The sequence below is a fragment of the Pseudorca crassidens genome, chromosome 19 (assembly GCF_039906515.1).
Source record: "Pseudorca crassidens isolate mPseCra1 chromosome 19, mPseCra1.hap1, whole genome shotgun sequence".
NCBI lineage: Eukaryota > Metazoa > Chordata > Mammalia > Artiodactyla > Delphinidae > Pseudorca > Pseudorca crassidens.
Window position 1 is genome coordinate 12495994 of NC_090314.1, and position 19414 is coordinate 12515407.

Sequence of the window (19414 nt, forward strand, 5' to 3'; positions counted from 1 at the left end):
CCCCTACACCCTGTGCTCCCCTGCCTCCGTGCCTTTGTTCAGACTCCTCTTTCACCTGAAACACTCTTCCTTGTTCATGTCCACGTCCTCCTTATCATCAGAGACCAGCTCCCATACTGCCTTTTGCATGAAGCTCCCCTGACCCCCATGAGCTCCCATTGGTCTTCATTTTATTCATTTTTGTGTATGAGCCCCTCCCAGGATACAGTGGGATGAATGAATGAATGAATGAATGAGCTAAGTGAGAGCGTGAAAAGTTCAGGAAGTCTATTATGAGGCATGTGTTTCTTACCTGCAATGGTGTTTCCACGACAAGTCTTATCTCCCCAAGTTGGCTCTGATTTCCTGACCAACGGGGCAGCAGCCTCTAGGTGTGACTCATCTCTGTCCTGCCTGGCACCACAGTGGGGTCTTGCACATAGAAAGGCCACGGTATATCCTTGCAGAACAGAGGCAGGGGATCTTGCGTTCGGGTGGAAGGCCTGGGAAGGCTTTGTGGAAGAAGTGGCGTTTGAGACAGACCTTGAGGGACCGGAAGTGAATGATTTTGACAGGTGGGGGTGGGGCCAGGAGGGAGGCTGTTGCAGGCGAGGGGATGGGCAGGGATGAGCCCGGCTTTTTGGAGTGAGTGCTCAGAGCCCACTGGGTGCGAGCACAGAAGGGGAGAGGGGGCCCCGCAAAGGGGCTTGGATAAGTGGGCTGGGGCCCTGCCGTGGAGGACGCCCAGGAGTACCGGCATGAAAAGCAGACTCAAGTCAGGCAGGCATGCGTTGCATGGGCCAGAGAGGTCTGAGCAGTCCCCTCTCGAAGTGGCAAGATATATTTTGAGGGAAGAAGTGATGAGCCCTGGGGCCAGAGGGAATACAGGGAAAGCAGAGAGAGGGCAGGTGGCTTCTAAGGTTTCGGGTCAGGGAGACTGGAGTGTCCAGGTGCCTCTGAAGAAATGGGGCCTGGGGAGGGGCCGGAAGGGTGGGGGCATCTTGTGTGCCGGGAGGGGGTGGGTCAGGCTGCCCCGAAGGCATTGGGGTGAGTGGGAGCAGGGGGTGGGAGAGCTCGCCCTCCGAGTGAGGGGTAGGGGCGCAGCGGGGAGCCTGCAGGGATGTCTGCCAAGCGCCTTCCCTCCCTCTTGGCCGCACCCCTGGTGGCTCTCCCCTGACTGCCGCCCCTTCCCCCTCAGACTCCACACCTGGTGAACCTGAATGAAGACCCCCTGATGTCTGAATGTCTGCTCTACCACATCAAAGATGGTGTCACCAGGTAGTGTTTGCTTGGGCCCGTGGGGCAGCCTCTCCTTTTAGGGTGTGGTTGCAGAGGGAGGGCCACGCTGGCGACTCCCTTCTCTAATGATCTCTTGGGGACACCCCACGTCTCAGGACAGCTCCTCTGCAGCCCTGTTAGCTCCAGGCTTCCTGAGAACTTGCTGAGCCTGCCTCCACCCACCGCTTTGGAGTGGGTGACACCCCTCCTGGGACCAAACCAAACCAGCACTGGCAGGGATAGGTCCTGATCTACTGGGGCAGAGAGTGGGTGGGAGCTTGGACTGCTGCGTTCTTGGCCCCCAGCACCACTGCCTGGGCATCGCTTAGTGGGACCCTCCCTTGGGGTGGGAGAGAGAAGGGAAACATAACCCTGGCCCAATGCTGTTGAGGGCAGTACCTATATGACAGGTAACTTCACTGGCTAATGCTAATGAACCCCTGGGGCTCAGCGCCTCCAAGGTCACCTCCTGGAGTTAAAGGGATGAGGGTGCTCCTTCCTCTGCTGACACAGGCTGTTCAGCTGTCCTTGGTGATCATCATGGGAAGGATGCAGGAACCAAGGCTGAGGGCACCCACCCCACTCCAGATTCCCTTCCCCCTTTGCTGTATAACAGTGAGGATGTGGGCTTTGGAGCCAGGCAGATCTGGGCTCACATCCCAGCTTCACCACTGCCGGGCTGCATGACCTTGGGCAAGTTACTTACCTCTCTGAGCCTCAGCTTCCTCATCTGTGAAATGGGAATAATTATACTTGGCTTACTCAGTTGGTTGAACTTGTGTTCAGAAGGGGCTTGGTATATGTATGACTGGCACATGCTCAGAAATTGTTGGCCATTGCTTCCCCAGAGTCGGCCAGGTCGATGTGGACATCAAGCTGACTGGGCAGTTCATTCGGGAGCAACACTGTCTGTTCCGGAGCATCCCTCAGCCAGACGGAGAAGGTAATGGCTAAGGGGGCGAGACTGGAGTGACCAGACAGAGAGAGACAGGTCCCTCACTGAATACCGAGCCCTGGCTCGGGCCCTGGGAGTGCAGCCGCCACGTGACAGGATGTGTCCTCGCCCTGAGAGGGGGCTTCGAACTCCTGGTCAGCAGTGGGGGCCCTGCTATCTGCACCTGCCCTCAGGGCGCAGACTCTTGTTATGAGCTGGGAGTGGTGAGGGTCCCCAAGGCAGAAACAGAAGACTGTGGCTTCAGAGGGTGAGGTTTTGGGAAGAGGAGATCTGCCCTCTTCCTTGATTTTTTAGCCTCAAATAGCACCCTAGTCGTTTTTTATGAAAACCTGTAGGTTTTTCAGTGGGATATCTGAATTTATCTCCGAAAACCTGATTATCTATGTAGCTATGACTACGAAAGTTTCAGGCAGTTAGTCAGCCCATGTCTCCCTGTGGTTCCAAAACTTTCAGAAGTTTTTAGCTGTTTTTGGCCACAGCAGCAAAAGCTTTTAGGAATCACAAGCCCTCAGGGTGTAGGTAGTAGTCTGTCTGACAAGTAACAAAACAATGTTCGTGGTTAAGTACCACTTAGGACATATTCTGAGGTCACCGTTTTGTTCTGGTTGGGTCTTTTTTTAATGTTTATTTATTTGGTTGCATTAGGTCTTAGTTGTGGCAGGTGGGCTCCTTAGTTGCGGCACGTGGGCTCCTTAGTTGCAGCAGGTGGGCTCCTTAGTTGTGGCTCACGGGTGCCTTAGTTGCGGCTTGCTGGTTTCTTAGTTGTGGCACATGGGCTCCTTAGTTGCGGCAGGCAGGCTTCTTAGTTGTGGCTCGCCGGTTTCTTAGTTGTGGCACATGGGCTCCTTAGTTGCAGCAGGCGGGCTCCTTAGTTGTGGCTCAAGGGTTCCTTTAGTTGTGGCTCACCAGCTCCTTAGTTGTGGCACGTGGGCTCCTTAGTTGCAGCAGGCGGCTCCTTAGTTGTGGCTCACGGGCTCCTTAGTTGCGGCTCGCTGGCTCCTTAGTTGTGGCATGCAAACTCTTAGTTGCGGCACGTGGGATCTAGTTCCTGGACCAGGGATCGAACCCAGGTCCCCTGCATTGGGAGCGTGGAGTCTTAACCACTGCGCCACCAGGGAAGTCCAGGTCATTTTTTTTTTTTAATGGACTGATTTGGGTTCAGTTGTGCCCAAGTGAAGTTAAGGTCTGGGAAGTGAGTAGGGCAGGGAGGTTGGCCGTGTCACACCTGAGCTCTCCCTCACCTGGAGCCCGTGCTATGTGCCTCAGGTCTGATGCTTCTGGGGGACAGGAGACAGGGCACCCGTGGTCAGCGTGTGTCTTAAAATAAGAAAAGATGCTCTCGTGTGGCCTGCAGCTCAGGTTGAAGACCTGCCCGGTGGACTTCAGTTCCATTTTCTGGTCAGTGGATTAATGCAGTTGTTCTGGTCTCGTTCAAGTCTCTAGCAGCAGCAAACGCTTCCGGCCCTGTGGGCTGCGAGCTATTGAATCCGTTCAGCCCAGTGAGTTATTACCGAGTTCCTGTTCTGCGGTTCCCTCAAGCCATGTACTGGGGTGATACCAAAACCACACAAGGCCTGTGGAGGCAGCCCACCCTCGGGAGCTCAGGGTGTGTTTGGGGAGGTGACAGGCCCGAATAGGTTACATCACCGTGGAAGCAGCAGATGGTTCTGTGCCCCAAATGATGGGGGCTGTATAAAGGGTTAGTCCATTTGGGCCTTTAAGATTTAATACTTGACCAAAGACACCTAAGAGCAGGCAGCACGGATAGAGGTGTGAACACAGAAAAATAGTTATTACTTACCATCTACTTTGTGCCTTTGCATTTTCACATGTAGCTCACAGGTGAGGGAGCTGAGGTTCCCAGGGGTTAGGGAATTTGCCCGAGACTGCACAGCTAGAGGATGGCAGAACTGGATTGGGACGCAGCATGGCAGACTCTAGGGCCTGTGCTGTGAGTCCTGGGCTGCCTCGGTTCAGATCGCTGTGGGTTCGTGTGGGTTCTCACCTGGCCCCATTTCCCTCCATAACAACTATCCCCGCCCAACCCTGCCTTTAGATTACTTGCTCAATTACTTGTTTATCATCTTTCTTACCAAGTGGAAGTTAGCTCGGTAAGACCAGGCATTTTGGTTTTTCTCTCTCCTGTATTTCCAGGACCTAAAATAGTGCCTGGCGTATCATAGGGGTGCAATATATTTGTGGAATGGATGGATGAATTGGGGGCGTGGTGGGAAATAAGGGCGGGGATAGACTGGTACCCTTCTAGCCACCTCTTCCTCTTCTCTGCCACCTTCTTGCATTGCTGGTCACCGGCGTGGTGATGCTTTAGCTGTGTCTGACATCTTCTCCATCGTTTCTGCCCCTTCATCCAAGTTTCCCTTTAGCATCAGCTCAGGAGTTACCACTTTCCCATAATCATTCCCAGTCCTCTGCCCCTAAGCCGAGTTACTCTTTGCTATTTTTGTACTCCTACAGCGTCCGTAGGCTTGTCTCTGCCTTACGTTACCATTCATTCTGGTTTCTCTGTTCCTTGTAAGGTAAATAAGAACTCTCTTTCCCACATCACTTTATTTGAGCCTTTCAGCCACTCTGTAAAGAAAGACTTTGTTATCCCATTTTATAGCTCACAGAAATCGGGTGACTTGCTTAATGTCCCTCAGCTAAGGAGGCATAGAGTCTGGGTCTTTGGAATACGGGGGCCCCTCTGTGACAACGGGGCACTGGTCCTCAAGGACAGGGAAGTGCCTCAGGCATCCTCATGTCCCAGCAAGCAGCAGGCTTGGTGATTTGTACAAGGAGCACCTTGAGAGATGTTTGGGTTGGGTTGGCTTTATCTCCTCCCCTGAAAATAGTGATATTGACTGAAGATAGTTGACTGTGGCTTGAGAAGATTAGTTAGGTCGCAGTGTGCAAGATGCATCAGACAGAAGTGGGGCTAGGAGCCTGCTGTAGGAATCCAGACCTGGCCAGTAGCAGTGTTGTTTGGGAAGGAAGGAGTGGTCATCTGGAAGGCAGAAATGACAGGGCCTGCCGACCACCTGGACCTGCGAGGCCACGCCCTCTGAGGATTCCGGGCTTGCTAAGCCGCTGCTGGGGAGGATGGCACAGGGTGAGAAGGGAGCCCCCTCAGAGGCTCCTGGGAATCGTAGCTGGGGCTCTAACCCTCCTTCTGCTCTTCCTTTCCCGTGCTGCCTGCCACCAGAGGGGCCATGGCACCCCTGACAGGTACTGGGTGGTGGGACTTGGGGGTGTATATGTGTTTTGGGGGGAATGCAGGGTGGGAATCTGTGACCATACCCCTCCCCACCCCAGGGTCTGATCGCTCCCTCTCCTCTCTCCCTGCCTCAGTGGTGGTCACCCTGGAGCCTTGTGAAGGAGCCGAGACCTATGTCAACGGGAAACTTGTGACTGAGCCTGTGGTGCTGAAGTCAGGTAGAGGAGGGGGCAGTGAGGGTCCTGGGCCCTTCTTGCGTGACTCCTGGGCAGGACCCAGAAACAAATAGGAAACAGCGTGGGAATGTGAAGACGGAACTGGGAAGGGAAGAGAGAGGGAGTCAGGTTTTGGTTTGTCTCACTGCCTCAGGGCAACAGGAAGAGGATGCCAAGCTCCTGATTTCCTTTGGCTGTCAGGGACAGGGCGGTTCCTGGGGCCAGCTAGGGGAGCCTCAGCTCCAGCCGCTCTTGGATTTGGAGTGATGGAAGAGATTGTGTTGGGGCTCCTGGGATTTGTGGGCAAGGCCCTGTGCACCTCGGGCACGCGGAGGGGTGTGCTGCCGTGGGCGAGTGAGTCCACTTCTCCATCCTCCTATCTCCAGGGAACAGGATTGTGATGGGCAAGAACCACGTTTTCCGCTTCAATCACCCGGAGCAGGCGCGGCTAGAGCGGGAGCGAGGGGTCCCCCCGCCCCCAGGACCGCCCTTCGAGCCCGTCGACTGGAACTTTGCCCAGAAGGAACTGCTGGAGCAGCAAGGCATTGATATCAAGCTGGAGATGGAGAAGAGGTGCGTGGGGAGGGTGCTTGCGCCCCAGGGCCCTGCTGACCGTCCCTCCCAGGTGCCCAGCCCCCAGCACCCTCCTGCTGTCAGACGCCCTATTGAGGTGGCTCCAGAACCTCAGAGCTCTTCCTCCCCTCCTCACCCAACCCCAGGCTGCAGGATCTGGAGAACCAGTACCGCAAAGAAAAGGAGGAGGCTGATCTTCTGTTGGAGCAGCAGCGGCTGGTGAGGGGCTGGCCAGGGGTGCGGTGGGGCAGGCAGAGGCGGGAGGTGGGCTGGTGGGCACTGGAGCAGCCGGCCTGGCAGAGCTTCAGCCTGACTCTGAGCTTGGTCACCCTGCCTGAGCCAGAGTGGGGAGTGGGCCCGGGGCTAGGGGGTAGAGGTGGCATCTAGGAGGAGACAGGAGAGAAATGTGACCCAGGGAGGAACCCATGCAGGGTTCCTCCCAGGTGACTGGGGCTTCCTGGACTCTAGCTGAACCTGTGCCACCTTTATGATTTTTACCAAATCCAAGTACCGCCCGTGTTGTTATTTACTTAAGATTGTTCTTTGGGGACTTCCCTGGTGGTCCAGTGGTTAAGACTCCATGCTCCCAATGCAGGGGGCCTGGGTTCGATCCCTGATCAGGGAACTAGATCCCGCATGCCGCAACTAAGACCCGGCGCAGCCAACCAAATAAATCAATAAATAAATATTAAAAAAAAAAAAGATTGTTCTTTGAATGGACTTACTTTCAAATCTTTAACCGCATCCTGAGCGATATATACACACGAAACCCATACTTGGTACGGCTACAGCTAATACTCGCTTTCTCTGTGCCACACGCTCTGAGCACATTAATCTCAAAACGTATCTGTGAGGAGGTGCCGTCATTACCTCCACTGTGCAGACGAGCAGAGGTTAAGCCGTGCACCCAGCACCGAGCCGCTCTGACCACGGTGTTTCCATGTCGCTGGGACACATGGCTCTGGGGTGCCCTTAGCCCTCTCCCCGTCTGTCTTCCCTCTCTGTGGCCCCAGTACGCGGACTCTGACAGCGGGGACGACTCTGACAAGCGCTCCTGCGAAGAGAGCTGGCGGCTCATCTCGTCCTTGCGTGAGCAGCTGCCGCCCACCACGGTCCAGACTATCGTCAAGCGCTGCGGCCTGCCCAGCAGCGGCAAGCGCAGGGCCCCCCGCAGGGTGTACCAGATCCCCCAGCGACGGCGGCTGCAGGGCAAAGACCCCCGCTGGGCCACCATGGCCGACCTGAAGATGCAGGCAGTGAAGGAGATCTGCTACGAGGTGGCCCTGGCCGACTTCCGCCACGGGCGGGCCGAGATCGAGGCCCTGGCTGCCCTCAAGATGCGGGAGCTGTGCCGCACCTACGGCAAGCCTGAGGGGCCCGGGGACGCCTGGAGGGCCGTGGCCCGGGATGTCTGGGACACGGTGGGCGAGGAGGAAGGCAGCGGAGGTGGAGGTGGCGGCAGTGAGGAGGGAGCCCGCGGCGCAGAGGTGGAGGACCTCCGGGCTCACATCGACAAGCTCACGGGGATCCTGCAGGAGGTGAAGCTGCAGAACAGCAGCAAGGACCGCGAGCTGCAGGCCCTGAGGGACCGCATGCTTCGCATGGAGAGGGTCATCCCCCTGACCCAGGTAGGACGGGCCCGGCCCGGCTTGTCCCCGCCTGCATCTCTCCCCTGTAGCAACCTGAACCTCCCACCTCAGAGTCCAGCCTCCTTCCTCCTCTTCCTTTAAAAAATCTTATCGAAGTTTAACACAGCATAGTTTGTGAATCACCTGCCTCACAATCACCAGGGCACTAACTGAAAACGCAGATTCCTGGGTTCTGCCCCAGACCTACTGAATCAGCATCTTTGGGGACACATCTGCATTTATAGTAAGTACCCCGGGTGGTTCTGAAATACAGTGAAGTTTGAGAACCACTGATATAAAGGGTACAGTCCTTAAGTTACCACTTAATGAATGTTCCCATAGGTGACCACTCCTAGAACCACCCCTCTCCTGGGTGACCCTTCCTTTGGTAGCCGCTGTGCTGAGTGCTTCTCCTGTGTCACCGTGTAAACCTTCACAGTGGCCCTGCGAGTGGGAGTGTTATCACCTACCCGTTTTCCATGTATTCACTCAACAAGTAAATAGTTGAGTGTTTACTGTGTGCCAGGCATCGTGCTAGCTACTGGGGTTACTCACAACAGACAGAATTTCTGCCGCGCTCCCGCTTGCCTTCTAAAGGGGGATGACAGGCAGCCAGTTATAGCAGTAGTCATGGTGTTGAAGGCTTACGGCTCCAAATGCAGCTCTTAACGCCTCTCCTCACTCTCCCCTCTCCAGACCCTTGGGCTTCCTTGCTGTTCCTTGAACTTGCTGGGTGCATTCCTGCTTCAAGGCCTTTGCACCTGCTGTTCCTTCTGCCCAGAACGCCCTTCCCTCTCAGAGCCATAGAGCTCGTCCCGCAGTTCCTTTGGGTGTTCCCTAAAATGGTAACTTCTCTGTGAATCTCTTCCTGTCCTTTCACTGCATCTACCCCCACCCTGGCCTCCTGTCCTTTTCCTTGCTCTGGTCTTTTCCATGTGAATATATATTTTTATATGTGTATAAAATATATACACATATATGCATTTATATAAAATATATATAAAATATATAACATGGTACTTACATATAATGTAAATAATATATATTAAATAACTTAAACACATATATTTATATTTAACATTTCATGGAAGTACAGCTTATGTACCATACCATATATTTTTCTTATTTATTTATCAACTGTGTCCGTCCACTAAAATGATGGCAGGTATTTTTCTTCCCTCTTTGTTGACTGCTGTATCCCCAGGGCACATCATTTATTCAGCAATATTTGCTGAGTGCCCACTAGGTGAGGCATGGTAGAATTTCTCAGGTAATCTTACAACGGCCCTATGTGATAGGTACTGTCATTGTTGATGTCATCTTACATGTGAGGACACTGAGGCACAGAGGCTACAAGCCGGAGATCCAGACCCACAGCTAGGAGGTGGCACACCTGGACTGCGTCGGCCACCCGACTCTGGGTCCGGGCTCCTAAACCAGTGTCCCTCCAGCTTCCTCATCTCCATGCCTCTCTCTCTCAGGACCCCGGACGTCTAGCTGCTCCAGGGCCTTCCAGCTTGTCCTCCCGAATCTGCACGTCCTCAGGACTCCACTCTCCTCACGTGCCCCCTTTTCTCCCACCCCCTCTCCCTCCCAGGATCACGAGGATGAGAATGAAGAAGCCGGTGAGGCCACGTGGGCTCAGCCCCAAGGGTCTGAGGCAGCAGAGCAGGAAACCCCCAGTGACCGAGCACCTCCCGCGCGGCCCTCCTCGCCGCCCTTGTCGAGCTGGGAGCGGGTGTCGAGGCTGATGGAGGAGGACCCCGCCTTCCGTCGGGGGCGCCTTCGCTGGCTCAAGCAGGAGCAGCTGCGGCTGCAGGGACTGCAGGGCTCTGGGGGCCGGGGCGGGGGGCTGCGCAGACCCCCCGCCCGCTTCGTGCCTCCTCACGACTGCAAGCTGCGCTTCCCCTTCAAGAGCAACCCCCAGCACCGCGAGTCCTGGCCGGGGGCGGGGGCCGGGGAGTCCCCAGTGCCACCCCAGCCCCCTGAGGAGCTCACCCCCTCTCTGGCCACCCCTGCCCGCAGGCCCCCAAGTCCCCGCAGGTCCCACCGTCCCCGCAGGAATTCCCTGGACGGAGGGGGCCGGTCCCGGGGAGGGGGTTCTGCACAGCCCGAACCCCAGCACTTCCAGCCCAAAAAGCACAACTATTATCCCCAGCAGCCCCAACCATACCCAGCCCAGAGGCCCCCAGGGCCCCGCTACCCCCCATACACTACGCCCCCGCGGATGAGACGGCAGCGCTCAGCCCCTGACCTCAAGGAGAGTGGGGCGGCCGTGTGAGTCCCACATCTTGGGCAGAGAGGTCCTGGCGGAGCCCCTCGCTGGGAGGAGATGCTGCTTCCCCAGAAGCCCTGGGGCAGGAGGCCCTAGAGACCAGAGAGAAGGTCCGAGTAGGTGATAGAAGATGTAGGGGTAACTGGGCCGGAGGCTGAGGGAGGAAGGAAGAGGGCACGGAGCTGCCAGGAGCGAACCAAAGTGAAGGAGAGTGACGGGAAGCTGCCTCGGGGCTGCCCCTTGTGGGGGGGGGGTCCCACAAACGCTGCTAGGGTGGGTGGGGGGCTGGGGTGCTGCGTAGTCGGTGTTTGACTTTCTTTTCAAGTGGGGGCAAAGGGGAGAGAACCTAGAGGGGGGTAAGGTCTCCCCGCTCCTGGCCCTGTCTGTCTGTCCGTCTGTGGTGGGTTTCTGTTTCCAGGGAGGTGTGGTGGGATCATAAGTCATTCCTCTCCCCTTTCAGGCCTCCTGCTATATTTGGGGGACCTGTCTGGCGTCTGGTTTGCCTGGGGTCCCTGAGGATGTGGGACCTTTCAATAAAGGACGGAAAACAGAGGGAGCTTGTGGCTGGTGGTCATTTGGTTTTGGTTTTCAATGGAGGTTTAGATTATATGAAAGTAAAGTGTGCAGATCTCAAGTGCGGCTCGGTGAATTTTTGCATAGGTCACCACTCAGGTCAAGGTAGAAGAATGTTTCCATCATGGTTTCTGGAATGTTCAGCATCACGTCTCCTCTTGAGTGTGTAACCCATTCCTTATATCCCTTTCATTTTTGCTTACCCAGTGTCTCCATCTCTGCCCCCAAAACTGCTGTCATTGTCCTGGAGGGAGGTGAGGGAGGGATGAGAGGGGAGGAAGAGGGAGTCTCAGCCTGGCAACGCCCAAGTGGCTGTTCCTAACAGGAAATAGAGGCATTTGGGGGACAGGGCGGTGGGGGGTGGTGTTTCTGCGTCTTTGAATCACTTAGTTATTTGAAAGTTCTCCCAAGCAGCCACGACTTCCCCAGGTTCTGTTCTGTCTTGGGTGTGTTTTACAATGAACGTGTTAATCAAGCTTACTGCACCCACCTGATTATTTCATCCCGTTCGTGTTTCCTGCCTTTTATCAGGGCGCATTCAGTATTCCAAATAGTATTTTGTCTTAAGATTGCTTTCAAGGAGGATGCTGCCTGCTTGTTTTAACGTTCTAGCTTGGAGGAGCCCGTCCATGGCAGTGCCGTATTGTACACGTTTTGCAGGTTAAATTGCAACACTGTTCTGCCTGCACCAGGCCAAACCCCAGAATCCCCATGTTTTCAACCTTAGGAACACACTTCCACCCATTTGAAAATTTGAGCTGCTTGCCCACAGCTTCCTGATGTCAGTCTTGAGGTGCAAGCAGCCAAAACCATAGACATTATCCCAGTTGCAGCCAAACCGCAGCCCTGGGCAAGGCTACAATTGTTTACTCTTGGTTTCTGCACCCTTATGCTGGCTACCTTTATTTTGGCAACTTTGAATGCCAGGTCTTCAGGGATCCGTTGACAGTGACCCAAGATTTGGAATGTAATGGATGGTTCGTCGACTGTGTTTATTTGAGCAGTTTATAATCTGGTCAAAGAGACTAAATGTGAGCAAGAAAATGATAGACTACAAAGTTCTCTGCACGTCAGAGCAAGCTGAGTGGCACAGACAGTTTGTAGGATTTGAGATGGGAGAGATAGCTCACTAATTTAAAATACAGTGGGATTATTTTCCCCTCAAGACTACCTTGTATAAATGTTTTCTACCATTTTTATCCATTTCTCTCTTCCAGCTCAATCTTTTTTTTTTTTTTTTTTTTGGCTGTGTTGGGTCTTCGTTGCTACGTGCGGGCTTTCTCTAGTTGTGGCAAGCGGGGACTACTCTTCGTTGCGGTGCAGGGGCTTCTCATTGCGGTGGCTTCTCTTATTGCAGAGCACGGGCTCTAGGTGTGCGGGCTTCAGTAATTGTGGCATGCAGACTCAGTAGTTTTGGCTTGCGAGCTCTAGAGCGCAAGCTCAGTAGTTGTGGCTCATGGATTAGTTGCTCCGCAGCATGTGGGATCTTCCCGGACCAGGGCTCGAACCCATGTCCCCTGCATTGGCAGGCGGATTCTTAACCACTGTGCTACCAGGGAAGCCCTCAGCTCAGTCTTTTAAAATGTGATGAATTTTAGATTTTATTCAGAGAATTGCCCACTAATCTCTTATCTGTTCTACACATGCTAGCATCCCTTATGCATATCAGCCTTAAAACTGTAAAGGACTCTTTTTGTCTCCATTTTTCAGATGGGAAGACTGAGGTTTGAATAGATTAATGAGTTGCCCAATGTGATACAGTTCCTAAGAGGCAAACTTAGGATTCCAGCTCAGGTCAACTTGACTGAAGCTCAGACTGTCTCATGCCTCTAGGACGATCATCTTTCCTTCTAGAAACCACGTTGCCTTCTCCTCACGTGAGTCTGCCTCTAGTTTCTGGTCTCTTCCAAAGCTGCCCTGAGAAGAAATGAGAACCACTATTTGTAAGCCTCCTCCAGGATCGTGGACAAAAGTCATGGCAGACAACCTGCCAGCTTTCTAGCTCCCTCAATTTTACCCTTGGTTTCCTTGGAAATTCAGGCCAACGGCCTCTGCCTCATTATACACATTCTCACTCCTCCCACCCACTTCTGTCTCTCTTGAAAGGCAAGAGGAGACTGTGGCATCATCTGGATAGTATGTCTCTCCTAAAGATCTGGTCACCAGATGGATGTTGTAGAAGCTGCTTCTCTCATCCCTAAACAATGCAGTGCCCCAATAGCCTCATCAATGAGGATTTCCATCTCGACTCCTCCAGGTCCTTTCTTATGCTCCCTCTGCCCCCGAACCTGGAGAAGGACTGTGTGTTCCGATAACCTGGGAAGGTCTTGCCCTGAGCTCCCGTAGCTCTTAGGCTGCAGCTGGGATCCTGCCTGATGCCCCAGGCACATGGACCAGCCTGAAAAGTTCTCATGCCTAATGAGCTAAGCTTCTTTAAAATGACCATGGAAACGGTTCTGGCTGTCCTTACGGAGTGACTTCTCAGCCAGAGAGGAGAAGCAGGGTCTCGTTCTTTAAGCCCAGGACCCCATCTCCAGAAGGTTAGGGCTGCAGTCAAACTTTGGAGCACACAGACCTGGGTTCCAGACTCATCACTAGTTAGCTGTGTTACTCTGGGTAAGTCACCCCCTCTGGGCCTCAGTTTCCTTCTTTGTAAATAGGACTAATCAGTGGGAAGATTTAATGAGATAATACAGGAAAAGGGTCTGGCACATATTGGGAGCTCAAGGTTGGTGCCTTCCCTTTTCCCTTGTTATGAACTGGAAATGAAGACTGGAAAAAGAAGAGAGGTTTCGCAAAATGAGGTCGGGTCCCCCAAAATGTCAGAGGCGTTCTCCAGCTCAACCCTCCACGATGCCCGATACCCCGTATTCACCAAAGCCTCGCCCCCAAGCCCTGTTGTTCCACTGTTGTCCGCCAGGGGGAGAAAGGGCGCACGTTCGCTTGCGGGTAGCTTTCGCTAGCGCGTTCACAGAGCCTTGAGAGAGCACGGCCTTGCGCGCTCCTGAGTCTCCGGGGGGCGTGCACGCGCAAGAGGCTGGGCGTGACGCGGCGCTAGGTTGGGCTTCGTTTTCCTGCGTGCTTGGAGCTGCCCAAGGTTGAGGCTGGGGGACTCGGGGGCCTGAGGAGAGCGGCATGGGTGTGGAGTGTAGGGCCTGGAGCTCTGCGGGCATTTCTTCTTCCGAGACCAGCTATCATCTTCGTTTTCCAGAGGGAACGACCTGACTCCCTTCAGAGTTAGTATTTTCTTCCCCATCATGGATGATCAGGAATTCCAAAGAAGGGAAAGAGAAGGGACATTCATTGGGCACCCTCTGACATAGGGACGGTGCAAGGGAAGTGGACCAACCTTAGGGGCAACGATGCCCCCATACTAGAGGAACTTTTGGATTGGGGTTTGCTTTGTTCGAAATTTGGTAAATACAGAAAAGTAGAAGGAAGAAAATGGAAATAATCCACATTTCCTCACCACAAAGGATCTCTTGTTGTCTCCCATAAATGTACCCTAAAACGTTTGTTCAACAAGTATTTATTGAACACCCACCAGCTATGTGCTTAGCATGTTAGGTTGTGTGGGACTGCAGAGGAAAAAGAATGATGACCAGGAAACAGGATTTTCAGAAATCTGCAAATGAGTGTATGTTAGTGTCTTAAAGGGAAATTCCCATAGCAAAAGCGAGGCAGTCACCTTAGGAAGATTTCAGAGAAGAAAACCCACAGAGGGAATTCCCTGGTGGTCCAGTGGTTAGGACTATGTGCTTTAACTGCTGCGGGCATGGGTTCTATCCACTGATCTGGGAACAGATTCTGCAAGCCCTGCAGGGAGGGGTGGGGGAGGGGGGGACAAAAACAAAACAAAGCAGCAACAAAACAAAACAAACCAAACCCCCCCCCACACACACAAGAAAACCCACAGAAGAGAGAAGCTGTGAAAATGATAAAGGCATTACAACCTGTATTTGAATTGAGTTGCACATGAGAGAATATATATGGGAAAATTATTTAGCCCAATTCTCTGATTTTTTTCTTGTAAGGTTTTTATTTGACTTTAAGTCACAAAATAATGCATGTTAATTGTATACAAAATTGTAAACACTATCAGAATTTTAATACTCATGAGGGAAATGAGGCCCAGAAATTCTAACTAACTTGCTTAGAATCCAGTAAGTCTGGGACCAGATCTCAGATTTCCAGGCTGGTACTATTTCTGTTGTATCATAATAGGCAAATGTGGTTCTGACTTTAAATGAATTTCTCACATTATTGAGTTTCAGAGAATTCATCCTGGAGGGAAGAAGTCTACAAATTTAATCAAAGCTTGAGTTCTCAGATAATAATTAGTTCTTGGATAATTCTCACTAAGGAGATAGTCTGTAAACATAATGAATAGCTTTTGGCTATATCATAACTTGTAGTAGACAGCAGGAGCTGTATTGGAGAGTAACTAAATACATTTAATAAATATGGTAAAAAGTCAGATGGATTCTTATCCTTGTTAATTTCCAGGGCAGGGCATTCACACTTGAATTAGCTCCTGTGAAAGTTTATGCAGAACCAGGCAGGTGGCTGTCACTCCCATGATGGAGGAACCACCCAGCTTGCTTTCTCTATGATTCAGAACGTCTTGATCATTCTTCAGTCATGAAATGGGCAGGGTGTGGGATTGTGAGACCAGGATCCAGCTAGAAACCCTTACTGCACACTACATGGTAGGGGAAAGAAGGCCTTTGGAAATATCCTTTTGAAAAGATTCTAGACAGAAGATCCAGAGTCAGACCTTTGAGGGGAAATGTTTAGGATGCTATAGAGTTCTTAATTTGGTTGTACATCAGAATCACATATGAAGCTTCTTAGAAGTAAAGCTTCCGGGGCCCAACCTCACAGCCTCTCTCCTCTTTCAAATCTGTGGTTCCCAGGACACTTAGATTGAGAGCCAGTCTCCTTACCATGGCTCATGAGGCCCACAGGATCTGGTCTTCACCCACCTTTCTCACTTTATCTCTGAGTGTCTAAGCACTTTCTTTCCCCATCTTTGTGTATCACTTATGTCTCAACTGAATCGTGTTTTCTCAGAGAACCTTCTTTGATTTCCCATCATGTTACCCAGAGACACCCACACTCTCTAGTGTATTTCACCCTGTTTTATTTTCCACATAGCCTTCCTCTCTCTTTGAAAGGCTACTTTGTACTTCTTCACTTGTTTATTGTCCATCTCAGGGGTCTCTCTGGCCCACCACCTTTTTCTAAAAAGATTTATTTAATTTAATTTTTGGCTGCATTGGGTCTTCCTTGCTGCGCGCAGGCTTTCTCTAGTGGCAGTGAGCAGGGGCTACTCTTCGTTGCAGTGCGCGGGCTTCCTATTGCGGTGTCTTCTCTTGTTGCGGAGTGCGGGCTCTAGGCACACGGGCTTCAGTAGTTGCGGCACACGGGCTTCAGTAGTTGCAGCACGCAGGCTTCAGTAGTTGTGGCAGGAGGGCCCAGTAGTTGTGGCTCACGCGCTCTAGAGCGCAGGCTCAGTAGTTGAGGTGCATGGGCTTTGTTGCTCAGCGGCATGTGGGATCTTCCTGGACCAGGGCTCGAACCCGTGTCCTCTGCATTGGCAGGTGCATTCTTAACCACTGCGCCACCAGGGAAGTCCCCGCTGCTTTTTTTTGTATGGCCAGAGAGCTAAGGGCAGTTTTTACATTTTTAAATGGCTGGAAAAAATGAGAAGAATCACGACAATGTATAGACAAAGTCGCCTATGTGATAGGGGCCTTGCAGAGCGGGGAAAGGAAAATAATTAAGTGCAGATGCTTTTCTGGGAATGAGTTTGGACTAAAGAAACCTCTGTGTCTTAGAAATGAAGCTCTGTAACTGAAGAGAAGCAGATGCTAGAAAGACTACAGGAGAGGCAAGACCCACAAGATGGGGGTCAAGGAGTGGGCTTTGAACAGGTATTATCAGAAATAAGTGTGCCTGGGGACTTCCCTGGTGGCGCAGTGGTTAAGAATCCGCCTGCCAGTGCAAGGGACATGGGTTTGATCCCTGGTCCGGGAAGATCCCACATGCCACGGCACAACTAAGCCCGTGAGCCACAACTACTGAGCCCACGTGCTGCAACTACTGAAGCTCACACGCCTAGAGCCTGTGCTCCGCAACAAGATAAGTCACCGCAATAAGCCCAGGCACCACAACGAAGAGTAGCCCCGCTCGCCGCAACTAGAGAGAAAGCCCGTGTGTAGCAACGAAGACCCGAGGCAGACAAAAATTAAAAAAGAAAGAAAAAAAAGAAGTTAAATGTGCCAGGGGTGCTCATGGCTTGTAGGATTATAAGAGCACCTCTTGTTTGGAGCCCAGGGAGGAATGGATACTTGAAGTAGGAAGTGGAATATTCCTTAAGGAAGAATATCACTGGGCACCTGCAGTGAGCCAAATGCAGAGACCCCGAGGTTTACAGCAAAGTGTTATTCACAAGGCAGGCGAGGAGACAGGGGAACAAATCTCAGATCCGCCTCCAGGAATGAGAGGGGTTGGAGTGTTTATGGGATAAAGAAGCAAGGCCGTCTGAGGCCTGGGGAGCGTGGGGAAAGGTGATGGGAATAAGAAAAGGCGAGGTAATCCACGTTCTGTTCTGCGCAGGTGCAGCTAAGCTACAGGGTTCTTCATGCGTCGGGTGTTGAGAAAATGGCGCCATTAGCACGTTCTGAGGGTGGAGTTAGGGGCCCGCTGACGTCAAAAGGTCACCGCGGGGACACTTGCGCATGCCCAGATGGAAGGCCCGCGGTCTCAACCAGTCTTAACCGGCTAGAGCTAAAACTGGACACAGCTGACGGGACAACAGCTCAGGCGAACTTCTTATCGTTTAGGCTACGTGAAGCTTAGAGGACATGGAAGTTTTGTAAAAACAATTAAGGTGAGCCTGATCAGTGAAGGTAGGTTACAGCGTATTATTTATTAAGGAAGTTAGCGTTTCATGGATCTGACTGAAAACCGCCCTCGGTTTCACTTGTTCACGTCTCGGGTGAGAGGGTGGACGTAAACGGAAGGAAGGTCACCGTAGGTCTCAGTGGGAAGTGCTTCAAACCTGGGATTCACCATGAATTTTCACAGAAGAGTAGAAGCTGGGGGACAAGGCATAGGAGTGGTGGCCCTGGGGAGGGGATGGGGGCGGGGGAATGACCAGGGGGAGCAGGGGTCTAACATGCCCATCTCACCTGGAGAATCCCTGTGCTTCTTGGCGGACGGCCTCACGATGCCTAAACAGCCCTAAGGCTCTTACCTGCCAGGCGGAATAGCACTTCTTTCTTTTTTTTCTAGTTTGAAAGATTTTTTTTTTTTTTTGAATAGCACTTCTTAGATAGGGAGTCAGTGAGTTAGGGGGGCGTAACACTGTTTTCATTCTGCAGCCAAGAAAGATGATGGTTCCTTGTGGTCCCTCATAATATCCAGTCCGGATGGCTGGGAGGGGCAAGTGGTAAGGATTCTCCATCCCCTGACTTTTCCTTTCCTGTAATTTCCTTACCCATTAGCCACGAAGTACAGTAAGTCCCCTACATACAAACGAGTTCTGTTCCAAGAGTGTGTTTGTAAGTCCAATTTATTCGTAAGTCCAACAGAGTTAGCCTAGGTACCCAACTAACACAATCGGCTATATAGGACTGTACTGTAATAGGTTTATAATACTTCTCACACAAATAATACATTAAAAACAAACACAAAAAATAAACCATTTTTAATCTTACAGTACAGTACCTTGAAAAGGACAGTAGTACAGTACGACAGCTGGCATTACAGGGGCTGGCATCGAGTGAACAGGCAAGAAGAGTTACTGACTGGAGGAGGGAGAGGAGGTGGGAGACGGTAGAGCTGAAGGATCGTCAGCAACAGGAGACGGAGGGCGAGCTGCAGTTTCACTCATGCCTGAACGCACGTTTGCATCTTTGAAAGTTCACAACTTGAAGGTTCATATGTAGGGGACTTACTGTACCTGGGATCCTAGACAATTGTTAGGGTTCCTATTGTGAAGACCTCACAGCAGCATTTAACATTCTAATATTGTGGGTGGGTAGGAAGGGTGGACACAAAATCCTCATCGCCTTGTGAAGACTGGCCTTGGGGTGGGCACTGTGAAGGCCCTTAATTCGTGCGCCATTGTGCGTGGGGTAAACCCTTCGTACTGATTTTGGTGATTTATCCCACGTCTGAGTCGCGTAAGAAGGAGATCATAGGTGAGTGCTGCCACCTTCCTGCTGTTTGCCTTCTGCTCCGGCAGCACAGCGCCCCCGTCCCCTCCCCTCTATCTCAGGAACACTGGCCTCAGAGGTCAGAGGAGATAAGCCAAAATCAGCCTGATCCTTAAAGAAGATGCGGCACATATATACAATGGAATATTACTCAGCCATAAAAAGAAACGAAATTGAGCTATTTGTAATGAGGTGGATGGACCTAGAGTCTGTCATACAGAGTGAAGTAAGTCAGAAAGAGAAAGACAAATACCGTATGCTAACACATATATATGGAATTATCTTGCTTATTACCTCTGCCTCAACGTGGTGGTTTTAAAGGGTCACAGTTCTTACCCCTCCCGTGTGATTGTCCCCAGTCCAGGGCCTTGTTTTGACAACTCACCCAAGGGCAGAGCAAACCCAGCAAACAGTATAGCTTACCTTTAAGGTAGGTTTCACATCCTTCCCCCTCACCCACATAGATACTTCTGTGGAGCACACTTTCTGGAAAATAAGC

The 19414-nt window shown here is 52.1% G+C and overlaps 1 protein-coding gene across 4 annotated transcripts in view; it reads left to right on the forward strand.

Annotated features, from left to right (window-relative positions):
• KIF1C (kinesin family member 1C) overlaps window positions 1–10669 on the forward strand; it is a 22185-nt gene extending 11516 nt beyond the window's left edge. For 3 of the 4 annotated variants that reach the window (XM_067716914.1, XM_067716912.1, XM_067716911.1), the window contains 7 exons: window positions 1178–1257; window positions 2106–2200; window positions 5561–5644; window positions 6028–6214; window positions 6361–6433; window positions 7228–7842; window positions 9440–10669. In XM_067716914.1, coding sequence (XP_067573015.1) covers window positions 1178–1257; window positions 2106–2200; window positions 5561–5644; window positions 6028–6214; window positions 6361–6433; window positions 7228–7842; window positions 9440–10123 — 1818 coding nt within the window. In that variant the 3' untranslated portion in view covers window positions 10124–10669. The remainder of the gene's footprint in view (window positions 1–1177; window positions 1258–2105; window positions 2201–5560; window positions 5645–6027; window positions 6215–6360; window positions 6434–7227; window positions 7843–9439) is intronic. The other variant, XM_067716915.1, reaches the window with a different exon arrangement.
• The last annotated feature ends 8745 nt before the right edge of the window (window positions 10670–19414 follow it).